Below are 20,349 nucleotides of genomic sequence, written 5' to 3'. Positions count from 1 at the left end.
TTTCTTCTAGAAAGATGCAGGACTGGGGCACCTGGGTGACTCAGTCAGTTAGCACCCAACTGCGGCTCAGGTCATGATCTCACAGTTCGTGGGTTCAAGCCCTGCATCAGGCTCTGTGCTGGCAGCTCAGAGCCCGGAGCCTGCTTCGGATTCTGTGTCTCTCTGTCCCTCCACCGCTCACGTGCTCTGTCTCTCTCTCAAAATAAATAAATAAACATTAAAAATTTAAAGAAAGAGAGATGCAGGATTTTCTCACATTTGTCCAAGTCTGGCTCCAAGCACACCAGGGAGAGGGCAGCATTAATTCTGTGGCTTCATGAGGTGCTGGGCCCATTGTTGGTGTTCCTGGTACGTACAAAAGTGACCTCCTTTGCACAACTGTTTTGAAGGTACAGCTAGCTCTTTTCACTTCCCCCTCCTTTTTATTACCCTGAAGTCTAAAGAAAAGATGAAGGCCTTCAATTAAATCAAAATGGAAGAAATACATAAAATGCACCTGTGACTTCACAAGGCCCTTACCTTTAATTGTTTTCACCTGAACCTCAAACCGCTCATTGTAAACCAAAAGAAATGGGCAAATGACCAGCTGGTTGATTATATCATTACCAAATACACGAGCCTTACCTTAGCTAAGAAATGCTCTTTAAAAATGCGCTGATTTCGATGCACCATGATAAAAATCAATCCATTTTATGAAAGCAATAATCGCATGAAAAGCCAAAGTGCCATTATGTTATCTGCTTCATAAAAGGAAGGATTCTTCAGGCTTTCTGTTGTCAAACTGAATAATTATGACATAAAATGGGCCACAAGTGTGACTGAAGCTTCGCAGCATTACAAACGCCGATCTCACACTTGAAACCAGGTATCGGCTTAATTGGCAGCTGGAACAGCATAACAATACGTGCTCTGCTGGTTTCGGGGGTGAGGAGAAAAGGGTTTCACCTGATCTGAAATGAGACCTGCCTCCTCACCACCCTGCTCCCAACCCACCCCCACTTACAGTTGCCCAGGCCAAACACTCACTTGTTCCCATTTGGACCCCTCTCCCAGCATTCCTTGCAATGCCAGCCCACAGACACTGCGGGTGCATGGCCCGTGAACTGTAACATCAGAGAAGAAACCACATGAGCCCATGCCTCCGTTTTTCTCTAGCTCTGCGGGGCCGTGTAGCAAATATCATGAAAGAGTACCTTCTAAGACCTCCTTGAGGAAAGGAGCGGTTGTGACCTTTTCATTTTTGTATCCATATGGCCTATAATATCCTAGGGTGTACATGTGTGTGTGTGTACATGTGCATGTTGCACACTTAACTACATTCTTACTTCTTTTCAGCTTGACACTCCAAATATTATTTCTGGCTACACTTTGATTCATCAATTAACAGGAAACCTAGCAATCCCTGCCCTTCATAGGCAAGGACAACATCTCAAAACACCCCTTTTTTTTTCTTTTTGCCTTTTTTCAAAGTTCTCCTAAAGGATTTATGCTGACCCATTCACTTTAGGACACATTTTTGAAAGCTATCAAACTGGGAGTGAAAGGTGTCATACTTGGCCATGAATCTGAGTGGCAAAAATGGGCCCAAAATGAAGTGATTTCAGCTAACATTTATTGAGCACTTACTATACCCTAGGAATTATGCAAAAAAACAAAAACAAAACAAAAACAACTTATATACCTCAGCTCACCAAAACCTCTTAGCAATCTCAGACAATGTGTGCCATTGTTATCTCCATTCTCTGAATTACAGAGACTCCACATTCCACACACATAAGGCTGGTGGGTAGGAGAGCCAGGAATCAGGCCAAGGGAGGGCTGATCCCCATCCACAGACCATGACCTACTTATAAGATCCATTATGTTGTGATGTCAGCACTGGCGGCCAGGAAGCTGGCCACATGAAGATTGAGCGCTTTGCAGACGTTGTGCCTAAGACGGCCAAGAATTTTAGGCAGCTCTGCACTGGAAACTTCGGGAGAGTCCCTTGGCTCAAGTATGCAGTAAATTGGAGAGGCCTATGATTACCTATCCTCATTCCAAATCTCTTTCTTTTGGGTTATAGAAAAGATGGGGTTCTGATGGGATACCAAGGGGAGCACCTTCCCCAGGATCATAAAGGATTTCATGATTCAGGGTGGGGATTTTGCTAATGGAGATGGTACTGGAGTCACCAGTTGTTTGTTTGGAGACAGCACACGTGTGTGCACGCGCACACACAAGTGAGGGCGGGGCAGAGGGAGAGGTAAGGAGAGGATCTTAAGCAGGCTCCACACCCAGTGCAGAGGCTCACGACCGTGAGATCATGACCTGAGCCACAATCAAGGGTCCAATGTTTAACCGACGGAGCACCCTGGAGTGGCCAGTATTCACCGGGGGCCATTTGCAGGTGAAATTTTCAACTTAGACACAGCTCCAGGCCTGCCTTCACGGCAGACAGCGGTCCCAGTACAAATGGCTGCCAGGTCTTCAACACCTGCTCTAATTGTGATTGGCTGGATGGGAAGCAGGTGGTGTTTGGAAACATCATTGGCAGGCTAGTGGTGCGAAAGATTGAGAATGTTCCCACAGGCCCTAACAGTAAGCCCAAGCTGCCCGTGGTGACCTCACAGTGCAGGGAAATGAGGTGCAGAGCGAAACTGCTCAGGCCTTCCCTTGCTCTCGGTGACGCTCCTAAGTAAAATAATCTGCACTGGCCCCCGTTTGCTTCCCTGTCTGCTGCCGCCCCATTTGAGCAAGAGACCTTGGAAGTGCCACAGATTCAGAACCCAAGATTTTCTGTTTAAGTTTTCAACTGTAAATAAAGCTGTTAAAAAAAAAAAATCCATTATAATGCTGAGAAAGCCTGCAGGCCACAGCATTTTAGGAACACCTCAAATTTTTGCAAAGTAGTGCCTCAGAGATTTTTAAGTTTATTCATTTATTTTGAGAGAGAGAGAGAGAGAGAGAGAGGAGAGAGAGAGAGAGAAAGAACATGAGCAGGGGAGGGGCAAAGAAGAGGGAGCGAGGGAACCCCAAGCAGATTTCACACTGTCTGCACAGAGTTCGATCCTTCGAACTGTGAGACCATGACCTGAGTCAAAATCAAGAGCCAAATGCTTAACCTGACTGAGCCACCCAGGCGCCCTGAGATTTGTTTATATACCCAAAAATATACGCCCGTACCTGAGTAGTGTTTACCACTCAGGATATCACAATACAGCATTTCCCCAAGTATCCGATACCTTTAGTATTCAGTAAATTTTTTTAACCAGTAACCCTAAGAAAAGTTGAATCAATCAGTAAAACCCCTTGGACATCAGGCTGAAAGCGTGGAGGGGAAAATTTTATAATTAAAAGGGGTCAGACTAGCTATGTAACTCGCAGAACCCAGTGCAAAATGAAAATGAGGAGGAAGGGGGAGGGGAGTCCTTATTCAAAGAATATTGAGAATTCCAAGAGAGAGGGAGAAGCCCACGTAACTGTGTGACTGTGAAGCTCGCACACCCGGAAGCTGGCCCCAGAAGGCATCGATGTGCAGGACCACAGAGGTCACTCTGGAGTCCAAAGGAATGAGGCCTCTTCAGCTGCGAAATGGCCTGTGAGCTCAGCTGCGTGTGTCAGATGCCTTCTCCAGAAGGAAACGCATGCAAACTCAGAACCTCAGACTGGAATGTTAAACAGCTTGGCTCCTGCTATCTCTGGATGTGAACTCAATACAAGATAAAGCCTCGCTGCTTCTTTAGGCTGAGATGTTGCCTGTAACAGCGGGAAAAGGTCATCCTGCATATAAATCATTAGAGAAACAGATTTCAAAACATATCCTGAAGAGAAACAATGAGTAACATCGCATAGCACACTGGCACGTCTTCCTTAATACAGCAGGTGTTCAAAACTTTTAATATTTCCATTAAATATTGGCTCCCTCCTGATATTTTCCAACTAGTGAAAATATAAAGAAACCATCTGAGTTACGTCATATATGATGAGGCCTTGAGTGCACAGTGAGAAATGACTTTAAAATTACCAAGCCCTGAGAAAAAGTTAAGTCTCATCTAATAAACTTTTGAAAAGCACTTAGAATACTTTGTAACAAGAAAGGGGAAATAGTTAACATTAGTGGGATCAGAGCAAAAACAATTTTTAAAAAATTTCAGTGAGGAAAGGACACTGAGTTGGGAGTAAACAGTGTAACAATATCTGTCCCCTAATAGCTGGACAGCCACTAGGTAACCAGCTCAACACCAGCTCATGGAGGAGGGACAAGGAAAGAAATCATACTGTGCGCATCTTAGCCATTTCAATTAATAAACCAGATTTGATCTGAATTTTGGGATATCTGCCTGAATTTTGCATGACCTTTTGCTAATGGATACCTAAGCTATACATGATGTGTATTTTGTAAGTTCCAGAGAACAATACATTTTGTTTGCCAGAGCCCTGGGGTGAGCACTCTATTTTTTTTCTTTTGCAGTCTAATTTGAAATCTCAGGGTTTTCTGGGTGTGTTAAAAGTTATTTTCGGGGTGCCTGGGTGGCTCAGTCAGTTGAGCTTCTGACTTTGGCTCGGGTCATAACTTTGCAGTTTGTGAGTTTGAGCCCCACCTGGGCCTACTGCTGTCAGCGTGGGGCCCGCTTCAGATCCTCTGTCCCCTTTTCTCTCTGCCCCTCCCTCTCTCTCTCTCTCTCAAAAATAAATAAAACATTGGGGCGCCTGGGTGGCTCAGTCGGTTAAGCGCCCGACTTTGGCTCAGGTCATGATCTCACAGTCCATGAGTTCGAGCCCCACATTGGGCTCTGTGCTGACAGCTCAGAGCCTGGAGCCTGTTTCAGATTCTGTCTCCCTCTCTCTCTGACCTTCCCCTATTCATGCTCTGTCTCTCTCTGTCTCAAAAATGAATAAACATTAAAAAAAATTTTTTAAGTAATTATTAAAAATAAATAAAACATTTAAAAAATTATTTTCTTCATTTAACCAGTACAGAAATAGCAGCCCAATGACAAAACGGATCCTTAACCTGTAAATCAGTTGTTAGGCCCCATCATCTCGGTACAGAGGTTCCTGAGGAGCACGAGCCAGGTCACAGATCCCCAAGTCCCCGGCTCCTCACCCACACACTGAACACAATACGACTTCCCAGCTCCAGCACGAAGGCACGGCCTCCAACATATCCCTGAAATGAGGTGAAGTTCTGGAGACTCAACGACAATGGTCATGATACACAGGGCACACAAGTCTCCCTGCCAGCGTGCCCGGGACCATGCCAAGTGGTGCAGATTCCTAGAACACACCCCGGAGAAACCTGCTCCACCTCAGTCTGAGCACTTGTGAAGCTTCCAGAAGCTTCTTCATCCAGAAGAAGTTCAATCTCTGTCCTGTGACGTATGAATCACGTGACCTGGGGCCAGTCAGCTCTCCTCAACTGTCAAACAGTACGTAACACACAGGGTTAGTAACAAATTAAATGGTCAAGTGTCCAGCCAAGTATCCCTTGCCTAGCAGATACTTAAATACAGTAGCCATTATTATTCTTTTTCAAACCACCTCCACACCTTCGCACGAATGCCAGCCTTGGCAACCTCCTCAGAAAATCTAGTACTTTCAGAAAGTAGGTGTTGGCAAAAGAAAAAAAACGCACATTTTTTTCACTCAGGAGGTCTGGCCCAGGTACCGAGAACAAAGAAAACTTTTACCTCAAGAGTCAATAAATCTGGGACATTGAGACAAAGGGTTTGATAGATTCTGAGGGGGGAAACGTCAGGGGAATACTACTGTGCATGCCCAGAAAGTTCTCATCCTATCCTCAGTTCTGCAGACACCACAGCTTCTGAAGAAAAATGATGCAGTTGATTACTACAGCCACAGGTTCGTCTTTGGATTTTAGACACACTGGCCTGCAGGAAAAAAGTCATAAAGCCCTTAAAGGCCCTATTTGCAAGGGAAAGATGAAAAAAGCCAACTACGCCTTGCTTCCATGAGTGATCTCAAGACTACCAACAAGCCATGTCTGAGGTGAGATATCTCAAGAAGGAACAGAAAATAGTATTTAAAAGGACAGCACAGGACACAGCTAATTGTGGTGCCCAACCAACAGAGCGGATAATGATGCAAACATCACTGATATGTAGCGTGGGGCCATCCTACTGAGGAAGACTCTGGTTTCGGAGCCTGACAACTCGTTTCCTTTCCTGGAGCACAGTCCCGATGGCGGCCAACAGAAAGAACCTGCCAACAGGCTAAGGGAGGAAGCCAGGAAAAGCCCCACAGATTAAAAGTTCACCCCAGCTAATCCACCAGTGAGTAATCCACATGCAGAAAAGTGGTGACCATCTAGAGAGATGAAATCCAGAGGGGGGACAAAATTGGGACAGAACATCCCGAAGAGCTTATCAGTAATGAAAACATTTAGGAAAGCCAGCTTCCTGAGCAAGTACTGAGACAACTTCACGACTCGGGATTTTTAAAACTGAACCAAACACACCCTCCATCTGTTGCTCAGTGTGCAAGGTTACTGTGGGCGATTCAGGGACGTCACATGTGGGAGATGTCCCCTGCTCTCAAAGAGCTGGCAGTTCCAGCAGAGAAAACTCTCGCCAAAGAAAAACCTTGGAACAACGGACCCTTCGCAGTCTAAGCCCAAGACTGAAGAACAGGGACAGAGAAGCCCCCAGCGGGCTGCTTATGTCCAGGGCCTCTCGACGGAAGAGATTGGACTGAAGCAGAACCCTGTGGAACCAACGGGAAGGTGATGGAAGCAGGAGACACCACAGGAGCAGGGCACAGAGACTAGAATACGGCTGCATACATTTAGGACACGGGGGACAGCATCTCACATCTGCCGCCGAAGCCCCAGCTGGTACAGCAGCAGCCACATGTAAGAGCTTAACAGCCGTCTATTAAATCAGTACGTGACGGTGCCTGGGTGGCTCAGTTGGTTAAGCCTCCAACTTTGGCTCAGGTCATGATCTCACAGTCCGTTAGTTTGAGCCCCACGTCGGGCTCCATGCTGACAGCTCAGAGCCTGGAGCCTGCTTCAGATTCTGTGTCTCCCTCTCTCTCTGCCCCTCCCCCATGCGTGCTCGGTCTCAAAAATAAACATTAAAATAAATTTAAATTTAATTTAAATTTAAAAAAAAAGAAAAAAATCACATGATGGAATTTAGCATGTATTTACTTAAAAACCAAGTCAGTGCCCCTTTTCTTATCACCTGTAATATGCAACATGCCTTGTATCTCCTGTTTTTTTACAACACGACCCCACAGCAAGCTGGAAAGGTAGGTACTGTTATCTCCACTTAAATAGCAGAAAACAGAAGCTCAGAAAGATTATACAATTTGCTGAAGTCTCATAACTCCTAAATGGCAGTTAGGATTTGCACTTCCTTAATCTAATCAAAGCCAGGGCTCCATTTACTCCACGTATCCATTCATTTACTCAACAAACACTGATGAAATGTGGGGCATCTCATCTGAGCCAGTGGCCTCCACACAGGCTCCTGATGTGGGGCTTTGCCAGCGAGCCCCTGTAGGGACACAGGAGCCCCCACTCTGCTCTCAGGTCTCTGAATGCGGCTCCCTCTCCCCCACCTGGGGACCCCCACGGCCAGGGAGCCACAGCATGGCCAGAGGAAAACCCGCAGAGGCAGCAGCGGTGTTCCCAGCTCTGAATTCTCTCCGGAGCTCACCTTGCACACCTACAAAGTGCATCACTGAGGCTCCAGGAACATAAACAACGGCTCAAGTGAGAAACCTCTAACGCGGACGGTTTCTTCTCTGGTTACTTTCATCACGTTTATGGGGATGGTATGGTGCCTCTCATGTTCACTGTCACCATCAGCAGGGATAACATGACATCCACACTCTAGATGTGGTCCAGACCAACTGTGGGACCTCAGGCAGCCCACCAATGAGAGCCGCCTGGCCGGTATCCCTTCAAGTTAGAAAGACCTCACCTTCTGACTGCAAGAATGAGTGGACTATGGGGGTGCCTGGGTGGCTCAGTTGGCTGATTCTTGATTTCGGTTCATGTCATGATCCCAGGGTCATGGAATCAAGCCCAGCGTCAGGCTCTGCACTGAGCATGGAGCCTGCTTAAGATTCTCATTCTCTCATTCTCTCTCTCTCTCTCTCTCCCTCCCTCCTGCCCTCTGCCTGTCCCTCCCCTGTTCTCTATTAAAAAAAAAAATGAGTTCATTGTGAACACACTGTGAACATGTTCTAAAGAGAGGCTTGGCTTGGTTTTGGTGTGAGCCATTTGGCAGAAGGCAGGACTGTGTGTGTAAGGTCTTAGTCCCTTTCAGCTATCGTAACAGAATGCCATAGGCTGGGTGGCTTATAAACAATAGAAACTTACTTCTCACAGTCCTGGAGACTGGAAGTCCATGACAAGGTCGTGGGCAGACTCTCGGGGTCTGGTGAGAGCCCACTTCCTGCTTCATAGATGGCCGCCTTCCTGCTGTGCCCTCAAGAGCTGGAAGGGCCACAGAGCCCCCCAGGGTAGGTCTCTTTTACAAGAGACCTAATCCCCTATGAGGGCCTTCCTCCCATGACCTAATCCCTTCCCAAAGGCCCCACCTCCTAGTACCACCACATGGAAGGTTAGGTTTCAACATAAAACTGGGTGGGGAGGAGACAAAAACATCCAGTCTATAGCAAACAGTTTTTATTTTATATCGTGAAGTACCTGAAAAGCCAAGGTTCTTGTGTCCTACCCCAGCCAGGGAGCGTCAGTCACACTTGGATATAGTTTTAGCTCTTTCTTCCCACGTGTATAAGCAGCCCACCAGATGTCTGTTGAACAGGGTCTTCTGTGAGCACCAGCACCTGACCCCCTGCAGCCAGCGTACACGTTCAGAGGTGCGGATGAGGGCAGAGATGAGATCGGGACCATAACCCCAAGAACGCCCTTCACCCGCCCCACCCCGCCCCGCACCAACAACAACCTAATGCAAATAATCAGACACCCACAGCACTCAACAAAGACCACCACTCCCTATATCCAGAGCAGATACCCAACCTGTGCACAGTGGTTCCACCAGCCCAGCTGGTAAAATAATGAAATATCTTCAACCAATCAGTAAATAACAACAGCCTGACCCTAGCCCCAGCAGCTGTCCTCCGGGGCGTCTCTTGAGATTTCCTCACCCCCTCCAGAGACCGACTACCCAAGACCCATCCAGACAATTCTTATGGCCTTCCTTACAACACTCTTCCAGACCCTTCAAATTCTCTACTAGGAAGACATGTTGTTTTTACACTTTTTTTTGAAGTTTTTAAGGTACCAATCAAACACTAAGAATAAAAACAACATGCACCTGAGTAGAGCCAGTTAAACTATACTATGAAACTTCAGTTTTTGTTGACATTTCCTGAGTCAAGGTTGACATACAGCCCAACTTCTACGGGAACATTGCCCAAAAGATGATACCTAGGTTTCAAAGAGTGTATGTGATACTAACATTTATGAGAAAGGACTATTTTTAAAGCTATAATCCTCATAACATAATAATACATTCTATTTGTATAAGGCCTTACCACACATGCCTTATCTCATTTGGGACTTAACAACAGATCTGTAATGTAAGCAGGTGTAATTCAGGTTTAATTATCCATTTAACAAACAAGGTAATCAAGACGTAGAGAGGATAATATCATGATTCCGCAGTTCTCTAGTGACAGAGCTAGGACTCACTCCGATCTCCTGACCCCTAGTTCCTTCAGTGGCTTGCTGGAGTCACCTCATACCCACTCGTAAGAGCCTGATTGGAGAATTCTGCAGTAGGTTGTTAAGCCATGGGTAGCTTGAAACTGTTCCATGTGGGAGTATTTACACCATGGAAATCAGCAATTGTCACAAATCAGAGCCTATCTCCTTGCCATTCTATAATGCATCCACAGAAAGGGAGGTATTTCTTATTAGTTTGTTAATATTCTCTATTCCCATCAACCCCACCAACTTATAAATCATGTGACACGGAAGAAAGGGCACTGAACTTGGGAGTCAGAAGACACTTAAATAACCACCTGCCATTCAGCAGCCTTTTCCCATGAGTCATTACACCTCTCTGCACCTCCATTTTCTTATCTGTAAAATGAAGGCAGTAACTGCTGCCCACGGACCACGCAGGTAAAAACATTTCGCCAACTGTAAAACACCACACAGCTGTGAAAAACAATATGGCGGTACTTCCAAAACTTCAACATAGAGTTACCATACGATCCAGCAATGTTACTTCTGGGTACACACCCAAAAGAATTGAAAGCAGGGACTTGAAGAGATATGTGTACCCCCACGTGCATGCAGCACTACTGATGAGAGCCAAAAGGTGGAAATAACTCCAACTGTCTACCGCCAGATGAATGAATACACACAATGGGGTACAGACACACAATGGAATATTATTCTGCCTTAAAAAGCAAGGGAGGAAAAACCTTTAAGGTTCCAGTTACAGCACCAAATCCAATTCAGTGTGAAGGCAATTACAGTGATGTGTGCTGTGGTCATGAAAGACAGAGAGGTCCTCCCAAAAAGTGGAGCTGTCAGGGCATTTATCCCCCTGCTCACCCCATTACAGAGGTCCCAGTGTGCTGTCACCCCAGACTTTGGCCATCAAAAAGGCTCAAATGGAGAGGTCAAGACAGAGGATATTGCCCAATCTGGACATCTGCTTCCCAACTGTCACTGACATCCTAAGACCTGGGAAATTAAACATTTGAGATCTTCTCCCACACCCCATCCAACAATCCCCCCAAAGAGATTTTTAAATAAGCTGTTACACATGTCCATGTGGTATATACACATACATGCTGCCATTTCTTAAATATTCTGCCACCAAAATTAACTCAGTGCATATTGATTTTATTAAGTTTAATGTTTTGAGAGAGAGAGAGAGAGCAGGAGGGGCACAGAGAGAGGGAAAGAGAGAGAACCCCAAGCAGGCTCCACACTGCCAGCACAGAGCCCAATGCAGGGCTTGAACTCACGAACTGTGATATCATGACCTGAGCCCAAACCAAGAGTCAGATGCTTAACCGACTGAGCCACCCAGGGCGCCCTATTACATATCGATTTTAAACTACTCAACTCCGTGATGTGTTGTCATACTGCAAATAAATTACTTAAGTCCTCAAATCAAAACGTGTTTTCAGTAAGAAACAAAGCCCACACACTGAAGCAGTTCTCAGAAAGGAAAAACACGTTTAAGCCAAAGTGGGGCCACAGCCGTGCCGAAGCCTATGTGTTGTTTGGGAAGACAGAAGCTGCCGCTGGAAAGCTGTTGCACAAGCTGATGCAGATAGGGACAGGCTAAAACACAACACAAGACGAGACCCAGCTCAGGGTGCAGGGAGAGGTGCAGAGACCAGGCTGATAAGATAACCAGAGGAAGGAAAGAGCCTGTGATATCCAGCAAACTAGGTCACTCCAGCACCCAAGCTGGCCCAGAGGACGTTCCTGGCTGGGTCTCTTGGTTAATGCCAGCACTCTATGAACTCATCAGCCTCCTTTGGGAAGCAAATGTTGAATGGCTCCATGGACCCTCCAACTTCGTGCACACGGCCTCTGAGGAGCACTGTTCCAGCACCCCAGGGGCTAATGAGAGGGAATGAGCACTTACCAAGACAGATCCATAGGCCATGCCCTGCACTAAGTGGTTTTCATGCACCTTCATGTAATCCTCACGACAGCCCTGGGACTATGTGCTGGTCTTATCCCATTTTACGGGAGAGGACAGGAGTCTGAGAATGGCCAAACAATTTGCCCAAAACCAGATGGCTAGGAAGCAGAGGACCAAGATCTGCACTCGTGGCCCAGTGACCTCAGAGCCTACCTACTTAGCTACTCACTACTGTGCTGTGCAAAACAACCAGCAATTGTTCTTCCTGACTGATGGAAGACTTGTTGGTAGTTTCTTAAATCAACTTGGGACGGGGGAGGGGAGTAGGTCAAGTATGCACCATTGTGCATATTCGCAACAAGAGCTTCCAAAAATCAACTTCCAACAGATACGGACATGTTCTTCCCCGAGGTACCCAGAATTGCCACTGGCAGTCCCCCTCAACCACAGCTGCTGATGGCGACCAGAGCTGATGACAGCTACTGTTTACTTAATCCCAATTATGTGCCAGGCACCTCATGTACATCACTGATTCCTTACAAGTATCCCACAAGGCAACAACGTCCAACTCCATGTTAACTCAGGAAGATTAAGGAACCTCTCCAGAGGCGTACAGCTAGGAACGGCTGGGCTGGAGTCACCCTTCCATTATGGCTCATGGCCTCCCACTGCCTCCCCTACCTGGCCTCACCAAGGATGCTGTTTTAAAAGCTGATCCTCGGGGTGCCTGGGTGGCTCAGTCGGTTGAGCATCTGACTTCGGCTCAGATCATGATCTCACAGTCCATGAGTTCGAGCCCCGCGTCGGGCTCTGTGCTGACAGCTCAGAGCCTGGAGCCTGCTTCAGATTCTGTGTCTCCCTCTCTCTGACCCTCCCCCGTTCATGCTCTTTCTCTATCTCAAAAATAAATACTTTTAAAAATAAATAAATAAATAAGTAATAAAAGCTGATCCTCAAGATTTGGTGTTATCCAAAAGACAGAATCCCTCAGTTTCTGAATCCTTCTGAAATAACTAGGAAAAATAGCACAAGACACATAGCTGATCACTGGAGATGTGGAAGGAACTTGGTGTGCCATCACATGAACTTGGCCTGTGCCATCCATTTGAAGGTTACCTTTGGTCTGAATGGAGCCCGAATAATACAAATACTGCATAATAAACATCTTTTTAATCAAGCAGGATCTAATGAAAGCTAGCCCAGGGAAAAAGTGGTTTCCTGCACCAGAGAAAGTCAAAGGGACACAAGCAACATGAACTGAGAAAGATCAGGACAGCATCTTTCCCAGAGCCCACAGATCCTCCCCTTTTAGCTACATATGCATTGGGCTGACCATCTTGGGCCAGAAAAGAAACTTAAGGCAACTGACCAGGATACCAGTCTTCCTGCTGGTCACCCAGCAGCAGTTCCTTCTTCAATTCAAAATAAGGGTCCTCAGGGGGGTCTGGCTCCCTGACGATTCCTGTGAAATGGGAGGCATGAGGGTGGAGGTCTGCCACTGTGAGTGCAAGCTGATCAGAAATGTGACAATCCCCCACTGGATCAATGCCTAAGCCGTCCCAGAGGAGAGAGGAGGAGAAGGAAAGAGATTGAAGGGGATTAAGGAGATTTATTTGGGGAAAGGAAAGATTAAAGGGATTTATGGAGACCCAGCCAAAGAAAAACTCAACAAATTAACCCCTAAAATCCTCCCCTGAGGGGACACAAATGTCCACCTACCAAGCCTAATTATTGTCCATTCAGTGGCCAAGTTCAAACCAGAAAGTTCTACTTGAGACACAGTCCTTACGAGCCCCTCTGGAATGAGCTCTCTGCCCAAAGGAGCAATTTCCCAAATCCCACTACACTAATCAATAAGGACACTAGCGTTGTTACCTTTTTTCCAATCAAGAAAAATGTCTGGCTTTTCCCCTCCAAATATAAAACATCCTGCCAAAAAAAGGAGTAGAAAAGAGTCTTGTGTTTATTATTTTTCATGGAATGTTTGGGCTTTAAATGGCCAAATCGAGTGGGAGAGTTAGAGTGCATAGGCCCACCTGTGCAGGTGAGCTAGCTCTTCCTACTGATAATTCTACAGGCAACACCCAGCATTTTCCCAGAAAGTTAAGCAGTTCTCCCAGCTGCTAAAATGTCCAGCTTGCCACAATTTTCCCTCTGTGACTGAGGAGGAAGCCCTTCAAAAGCCCTTTCCACACAAGCTCAGAGGGAAGGAAACTCACCTGGGGATGCAGGAGTCCCTCACGGGGAGGGCCCAGAAGCCCGAAGGACGTGAGCTTACCTGCTAAACTGTTTCCTGGAGCTTCCCAGAGCAGGCACTCAGAAAACCCTTGGATAAACTGACCCAAACCACCCAATGGCACCATTTTTCCAACCCCATATCCTTGGAGAATCTCATATCCAACCACAGCAATTCCTTTCTGCTTGTCCCTTCCAAAAATATCGAGGACCCAACCACTTCTGACGAGAAGTGGAGCCTGTGTAGCTAAGGTTCCCCCTTCTAAACCACCTCTGTCTCTCACCTGGATCGTTGCAATGGCCTCCAAGCTGGTCCCCCCCATCTCTGCCCTGGAGACCACCAGATGGTCCTCAACACGGCACACAGATCACTCTGTGATGGAAACACCTAAGTCACTTCAAGATGCTCCTCTGCTCAAAACCCTCCAATGTCCCCCATTTCTCTCAGAGCAAAAGCAAAGTTTCTACTATGGCCTGCAAAGGCCCTTTGAGGAATCCGATCTCCTCACCCCCATGCCTCTCTTACCTCAGCTCCCGCTTCCTTCCCCCAACCACCAACTTCCAGCCACACGGACCTCTCTGAACACTGGACAAGCTCCCCGGCAAGCCCTCAGCCCTCGCTGTTCCCTCTGATGGGAACATTCTGCCTTCAGCCGTCCCACGTTAGCTTCTTAGTGAGGCCATCCCTGGCTACTCAGCCTCACTCAGCCATCATTATGGCCCCTTGCTGGGGCACCTGAGACACCTGGGTGGCTCAGTCCATTAAACGTTAAGCGTCCGACTTCAGCTCAGGTCATGATCTCACGGTCCGGGAGTTCAGCCCGCATCGGGCTCTGTGCTGATGGCTCAGAGCCTGGAGCCTGCTTCGGATTCTGTGTCTCCCTCTCTCTCTGCCCCTCCCCCACTTGTGCTCTGTCTATCAAAAATGAATAAGCATTTAAAGTTCTAAATAAATAAATAAAACCCTTCCTTGGTTGGCTTTTTTCCCTCACATGTGTACTACGCCTCACACTCTACATTTTACTTACTTATCTTTTTCACTCCCAGGCCCCCTCACCAGAAGGTAAGTTCCGAGAGGGCAGGCATTTTTCGTTGTTGTTTGCAGCGATGTGCCACCACCCCCACACACACACAAAGCCCAGACTAGATCAGATGCTCAACAGAGATCTTTAAGCAAACGAGCGGCTGAATGTATATCCTTCCTCACAACAAAACGGAGCTGAGAAATACAAACTCCTAGTGAACACAGCAGCTGGGACACCCTCAGGGAGAAATCTAGGGACTTCCACCTCTGTTTCCCTCTTGCTAATATTCTTCCAAATGCTTCTCCCAGACTCTAAAATTCTGAGTAATCCCAGAATAAATACTACAAAATCAGCCAAATACACAAACCACCTGAAGCCGCTTTGCCTTTCTACCCCTCCCCCGCAACACACACATCCCAAAAAAGAACCATTGAATGTGGTTCCCACTGGGGCTTTCAGATAAGTCAATCACCTGTGTCCTCAACAGGTGTATTTACTGAGCAATTTCAGAATAAGGAATGTAAGTATGATACTAGTGGGAAAAGACAGTGGTTGCCCCACGGAAATTTCTATTTATACTCTTCCGAAAGCAGCACCCAGCAGGCACTCGTTTGATGGAAAAGGGAACACGCTATGCTACTGACATGAAGTGGGATAAGACTTCCTGTCCTGAGCTGTTTTCACTTTGCTACGAGCCTGGGCATAAAAATGTCGCTCCAAACAGAAATGAGTTGCACTAGCCATGCAGGGAGGCTCGTAAAGAACCACGCAAGTACCTTCCTGATTCAGGTGAGCCACAAAATCTCAGGGTTGGAAGGGCACTTGAAAACCATCTTATCTTTCCCTGCCCCTGTGACTTGAGAGACAAGGAAGCTGAGACAGGGAGAGAGTGGTGTGGACAAATGACCAAGCAGCCCACAGGCCACACAACCTATTAGTGGCTGAGCCATACCTGAAAGCCAGGCTCCAATCCTCCATGATGGCCAGTTCCAGCCCCCTACAGACAGCAATCACTTCACCGTAAAATGTTCAGTCTATAAGAAAAGCATGTATTCACACCCTGCAGAGACGAAGATCTATTTTCTAGGACAGGCCATTTCCTATACTCCAGAGGAAAGGAGGAAATTGGGACAATCATTCTGTGTCATGCCAAGGACTCAGACCTTCTCTGTCCAGATGGCTTCCATGGCATCAAAATTAGAGAAGTGATTTCCATGAGTCTGGGGTACTTCCTGGACACCACACCAAAGATTTCTTGCCATCCATATACTTCTCCGAATGGCACAGCATCATTTTTTTCACTTCAGAAGTCGTTGAAGGACATCTCCGCTAGCGATGGTCTGGAGGGCCTCAGCAAATGCGCTGACAGAAATGCTCACTATCCCTGATTTGCTGTTACACAACATTTATTTGCTCCCACAGTGTGCCAAGGACCTGAAAACACATCTCTGATTCATAAATAGTGCTTAGGTCTTCCATCTCAGGTTCTGGAGTTCCTTTCAAAGGAAGCTACAGGCAGCCCACGAGTTGCAGGTTTTTCCTGAGGCCTGACTCAGAGGCACATCAGCTAACCCAGGCCCAAATCCCAAAGGCAGGTCTCTTCACCCAGGCCGTCCCTGGCTTCCCTAATCTCTTTCCCACCCTCCTGAGCCAGTCTTCACTCCCATTTGGCCCCCAGTCCCCATCAAGGCCCCTCTGACCACATGAACTAAATGGCTTGACCCTTTGGCTTCAACAGTAAGTGTTCTACTCCGCAGAGAAAGTTACCTGAATCAGGCAGCCAGGTATCGGATTACAAAGTTTGGCCAAGTGTGTTCCTCTGGCCTTTACATCGCTTTATTTTAAAAGCATTTTAACACTCTAAGATGACAGTCTGGCTCCTGCCAGGGCTTTCCTGCCTTAAGATCTTGAAGACATATGGGGAAGGTGCGACAAACAAAATGACTGGAGCTGTAGAATACCTTGGAAATGAATCCCAGCCGTGATCAGTGATGCCTCCGACTGACAGTAGGTTTCATTACAAACAGGAGACGGGTCCAGACTCAACATCTACACAGACAGGACTGGAAGCAACCTCCCTATTTAGACTCAGACCAAGGTCACTGGAGCTGGCCCAGCGTGAAACAGGCATCCTAAACTTCACATGACTGCTAGAAAGTCCAAAGAGACAACATAATGCTGATTATCCAAGAGCTTTGAAATGTTACTGTATTTAGATAACAGGTTACCCCATAATTATGTTTTCCTTGCATTAATACTAAAGCTAGCTTTCCAAATACTGAAGTTAAATCAAATTATTAGTAAACATTTGCTGTTACATAACCCACAAAGTGACTCAATGCCATAGTGATTGTAATGAGTTATTCTGCCTAGGTTCCACACTTAATACCTAGCTCATGCTTGGCAAGTCACTTAATCGTTCTGTTGCCTCAGTTTTCCCATCTGCCAATTGGGGATAATACCAAATACCTACCTTATAAGGTTATTATGAGGGTAAAATACATGCAAGACACTTAGAATAATACCTGATACACGGTATTCATTTAAGAAAGTCACTTACGATGACTACTATTATGTCATTGAACAAAAACATTTTGACCATTTTCTTATTTGTGTTAGACTCTTCTAGAACCCACGCCTGCACCACAGGCCTCACTGGGAAGCTTCTTTCCAAAGAATTATTTCCAAGGCAGGAGGCAAAGCTTTGGGACCCCAATAGAAACCCATGCCCAAGTTCACCGGGCACCTGACCACAGTCCAAGAGACTGTTCCACAGCAGCTCCACTGGTCTCTCTGGCACCAGAAGGCAAATCCCCATCCTTCACGGAGGAAAAACCACCCACAGTCACCCCCCCAAACAGCGCCTGCTACAGCAGGAGCCACTCAATAAAGCCACAGCTCACTGAGCTTCAGCGCCCCCCCCCCCCACCAACACCAGGCTGCTGCAAAGGTGCGGCTGCAGGGCTCTCCTGAAAAGCAGGAGTCAGTTAGGGGGAAATGCCTCTGTCCCCGTGGAGGCTATGGGCAGGGGGGGCCAGAGCAAGGGGTTCAGGTGGGGATACGCCATGCAAAGGAAGGCATTCCCACATGATGAGACTCCGCGCTCTGGCGTCCCCTCATCCGCAGCCACATAACCGGTCTCAGGATGACAAGCAAGGGCATGCTTCTGGTTTCTCCATAACCTGAGCATCTCCGTGTCCAAACCCCAAATCCCAATAAGCCTCAGTAGCAATTTTCAAAAGTTCTGACCAAAACTCACTCCTTAACTGGCCGGGCTGAGAGAAGCAGTCCCAAGCCCCTCCTTACGAAAAAGTCTAAGTCCTTTCTGTTTTCATCCCAACAAAGATAGACCGTCTGTACCCACAGGTGCCCTCCCTAATGTGCAGCACAGCAGCTGGGAGACCCTATTCTCGGCCTCGCCAGAGTGCTTTCCTGGGTATCAGAAGCAAGGCTGGGAATGCTGCCTTCACAACTTCGATCTGGGGGACCCATTGCAAAGGTGAGGGCGAGGGCAAATGACTGAGCAACCGTGGGGCACCCTAAGGAGGGGGCAGGAGACCACCTGGGTTTGAAAAATGTGGTTCTGGAAAGCAAACCAACCACAAAAGCAAGTAAAGGGGGGGCGGGAGGAAGGAAAGAAGGAAGAACACAGTGGTTTATCTCACCTAACACCTCCTCTTTCTCTTCCCAGCCTAATCAACACCTCCATGAACCCCTGCAAAATGTTCCGTTCATATAGCACACGTGTGTGTGAGAGAATATATATACTGACAGATACTGATCATCAACAGATACTGATCACATGAGGGGAGAACATAACTTGAACTTCAGACTCACCCCAGCAGTGCCTGATTCTCTTTCACTATCAGCCTCCTTACCTATTCTGAGGCGCTTCAAAACAAAACAAACAAAAACCAACTCCTGGGCAGAAAGGGAACAGCAGCTGAACTGAGCGGCACATGCTTGGAGCATTCCCGCCATGGACTTCGGAGTATTTCTGCTTTCTTGAGCCACAGCCACCAGCACTGGACTACAGAACAGCCCTGGAGAGAAATCGCCTGTAGGGAGACACTCACAGACCCTCCCTGGGGCCACGCACCCCAGCGTGTGCAGCTGAGTCTCTGTGAAATGGACATACGCTCAGGTAAGGCTCTGCCCACACGTGACCCAGAACACTGCGAAATTCTTCCCTTCCATAATCGCGTGGCATCCAAAGTCTTGCCTACACCTAGTACGTGCAGATGTCGATTCCGTAAGAACACATGATGGAAGGACAGAAATGGGAATGGCCAAAGCCCCATTTTCTCGTGACCACATCTCTCCTCTCCACGGTGCGCCCACACACACGGTGAGTAAACGCACACGACCGGTAGGTAAACGTTAATATCCACCATGCTCAGCCCACAGTCACGCGTGGGGAGAAAGAAGTCGAGAGGGCGGCGGTGTCAGGGGAAGTGGAAAGTCGCCTGCCGGTGACTGTCCTCCCCAAAGCTCGGAGCTCCTCCCGCCCCCGCCCGGGAACGGTGCCCACCCGCGCCCCGGGGACGCAGACCCACGCGTTGGACACGCGGGGGGCTCCGCGGAGCCGAGAACCGGACAATGAGGACGCGGCCACCAGCCTGTTCCTGCCGCGGTGGCAGTGGCGGTGGCGGCAGGAGCCGCCTGTGCACCCGTGGCCGCTGGCACCTCCACCCTTTTCTCCCCAAGCCCCACTTACGTCCCGAGGGTCTCCTTGAACTCGAAAATTTTCTTGATGTCTTCAGCTTGCTTTTTCCAGGAGGAGCTGCTCTCGCCGTTCTCCCGGGCCATGGCAGACGAGGACGGCGTGTGCGGAGGGCGGCGAGGCGGCGCGGCCGGGCGCGTGGGGCCGGGGTGGGCGCGCTGAGGAGGGGGCGCCCGGCGACCGGGGCGCAGGGGGCGGCGGCGAGCCTGTCCGGGAGGGCTGGGGCGCGCGCGTGGGGATGCTCGGCGCGGGAGCCGGAGACTTTGTGCTGCGGCAAGAGCTTCCTCTTCTGCAGTTTCCTCTTTCACTCTCGCCGCCGCCGCGGTCCCTCCCTGGCTCTTATTTCTGCTGGTCTCCGGCACAGACTTCCTGCCGCCGCCGCCGCCGCTCGCCGGGCTCCTTTGCAGCCGGCTGCCAGCCTCACTTTCTGCTACTTTCTTGCCTCCCTTCTCCTCCCTCCCCGCCGCCCGCCCTGCTCCCTCCTCCTCCTCCCCCTCCTCCTCCTCCCGCGGGCTCCCCGCCCTCCCCGCGCGCCCCGGCCGCCTCCCGCCTCCCCGCCTCCGGCGCGCTGCCGCCTTCGGGGATGTCCTGCTCCCCGGGAGCGCCGTGCCCCGCGCGCGGGGCACCGCCGTGGGCTGGCGGCCTCGCGCGCCCTGGAGCCCCGGAGAGGGCAGGTGCAGGGGACCCGGGCAGGTGCAGGGTGCCGGGGAGCGCGCGAGAGGACTCCAGCCCCTTGGGGAGCTTTATTAATTCTGCAGTCAAGTCCCAGGGG

At 48.6% G+C, this 20,349-nt stretch overlaps 1 protein-coding gene across 2 annotated transcripts in view; it reads right to left on the bottom strand.

Annotated features, from left to right (window-relative positions):
- CAMK1D (calcium/calmodulin dependent protein kinase ID) overlaps positions 1-20,025 on the bottom strand; it is a 433,382-nt gene extending 413,357 nt beyond the window's left edge. For both annotated transcript variants that reach the window (XM_047067247.1, XM_047067248.1), the window contains exon 1: positions 19,572-20,025. In XM_047067247.1, coding sequence (XP_046923203.1) covers positions 19,572-19,663 — 92 coding nt within the window. In that variant the 5' untranslated portion in view covers positions 19,664-20,025. The remainder of the gene's footprint in view (positions 1-19,571) is intronic.
- Between the last annotated feature and the right edge of the window lie 324 nt (positions 20,026-20,349).

Source organism: Lynx rufus, unplaced genomic scaffold, assembly GCF_022079265.1.
Source record: "Lynx rufus isolate CCGP_SWC_20201006 ecotype Redwood Valley unplaced genomic scaffold, mLynRuf1.p SCAF_7, whole genome shotgun sequence".
Lineage (NCBI taxonomy): Eukaryota > Metazoa > Chordata > Mammalia > Carnivora > Felidae > Lynx > Lynx rufus.
Note: the sequence above shows the minus strand (reverse complement) of the source record. Positions and strands in the feature narration are given on the sequence as shown.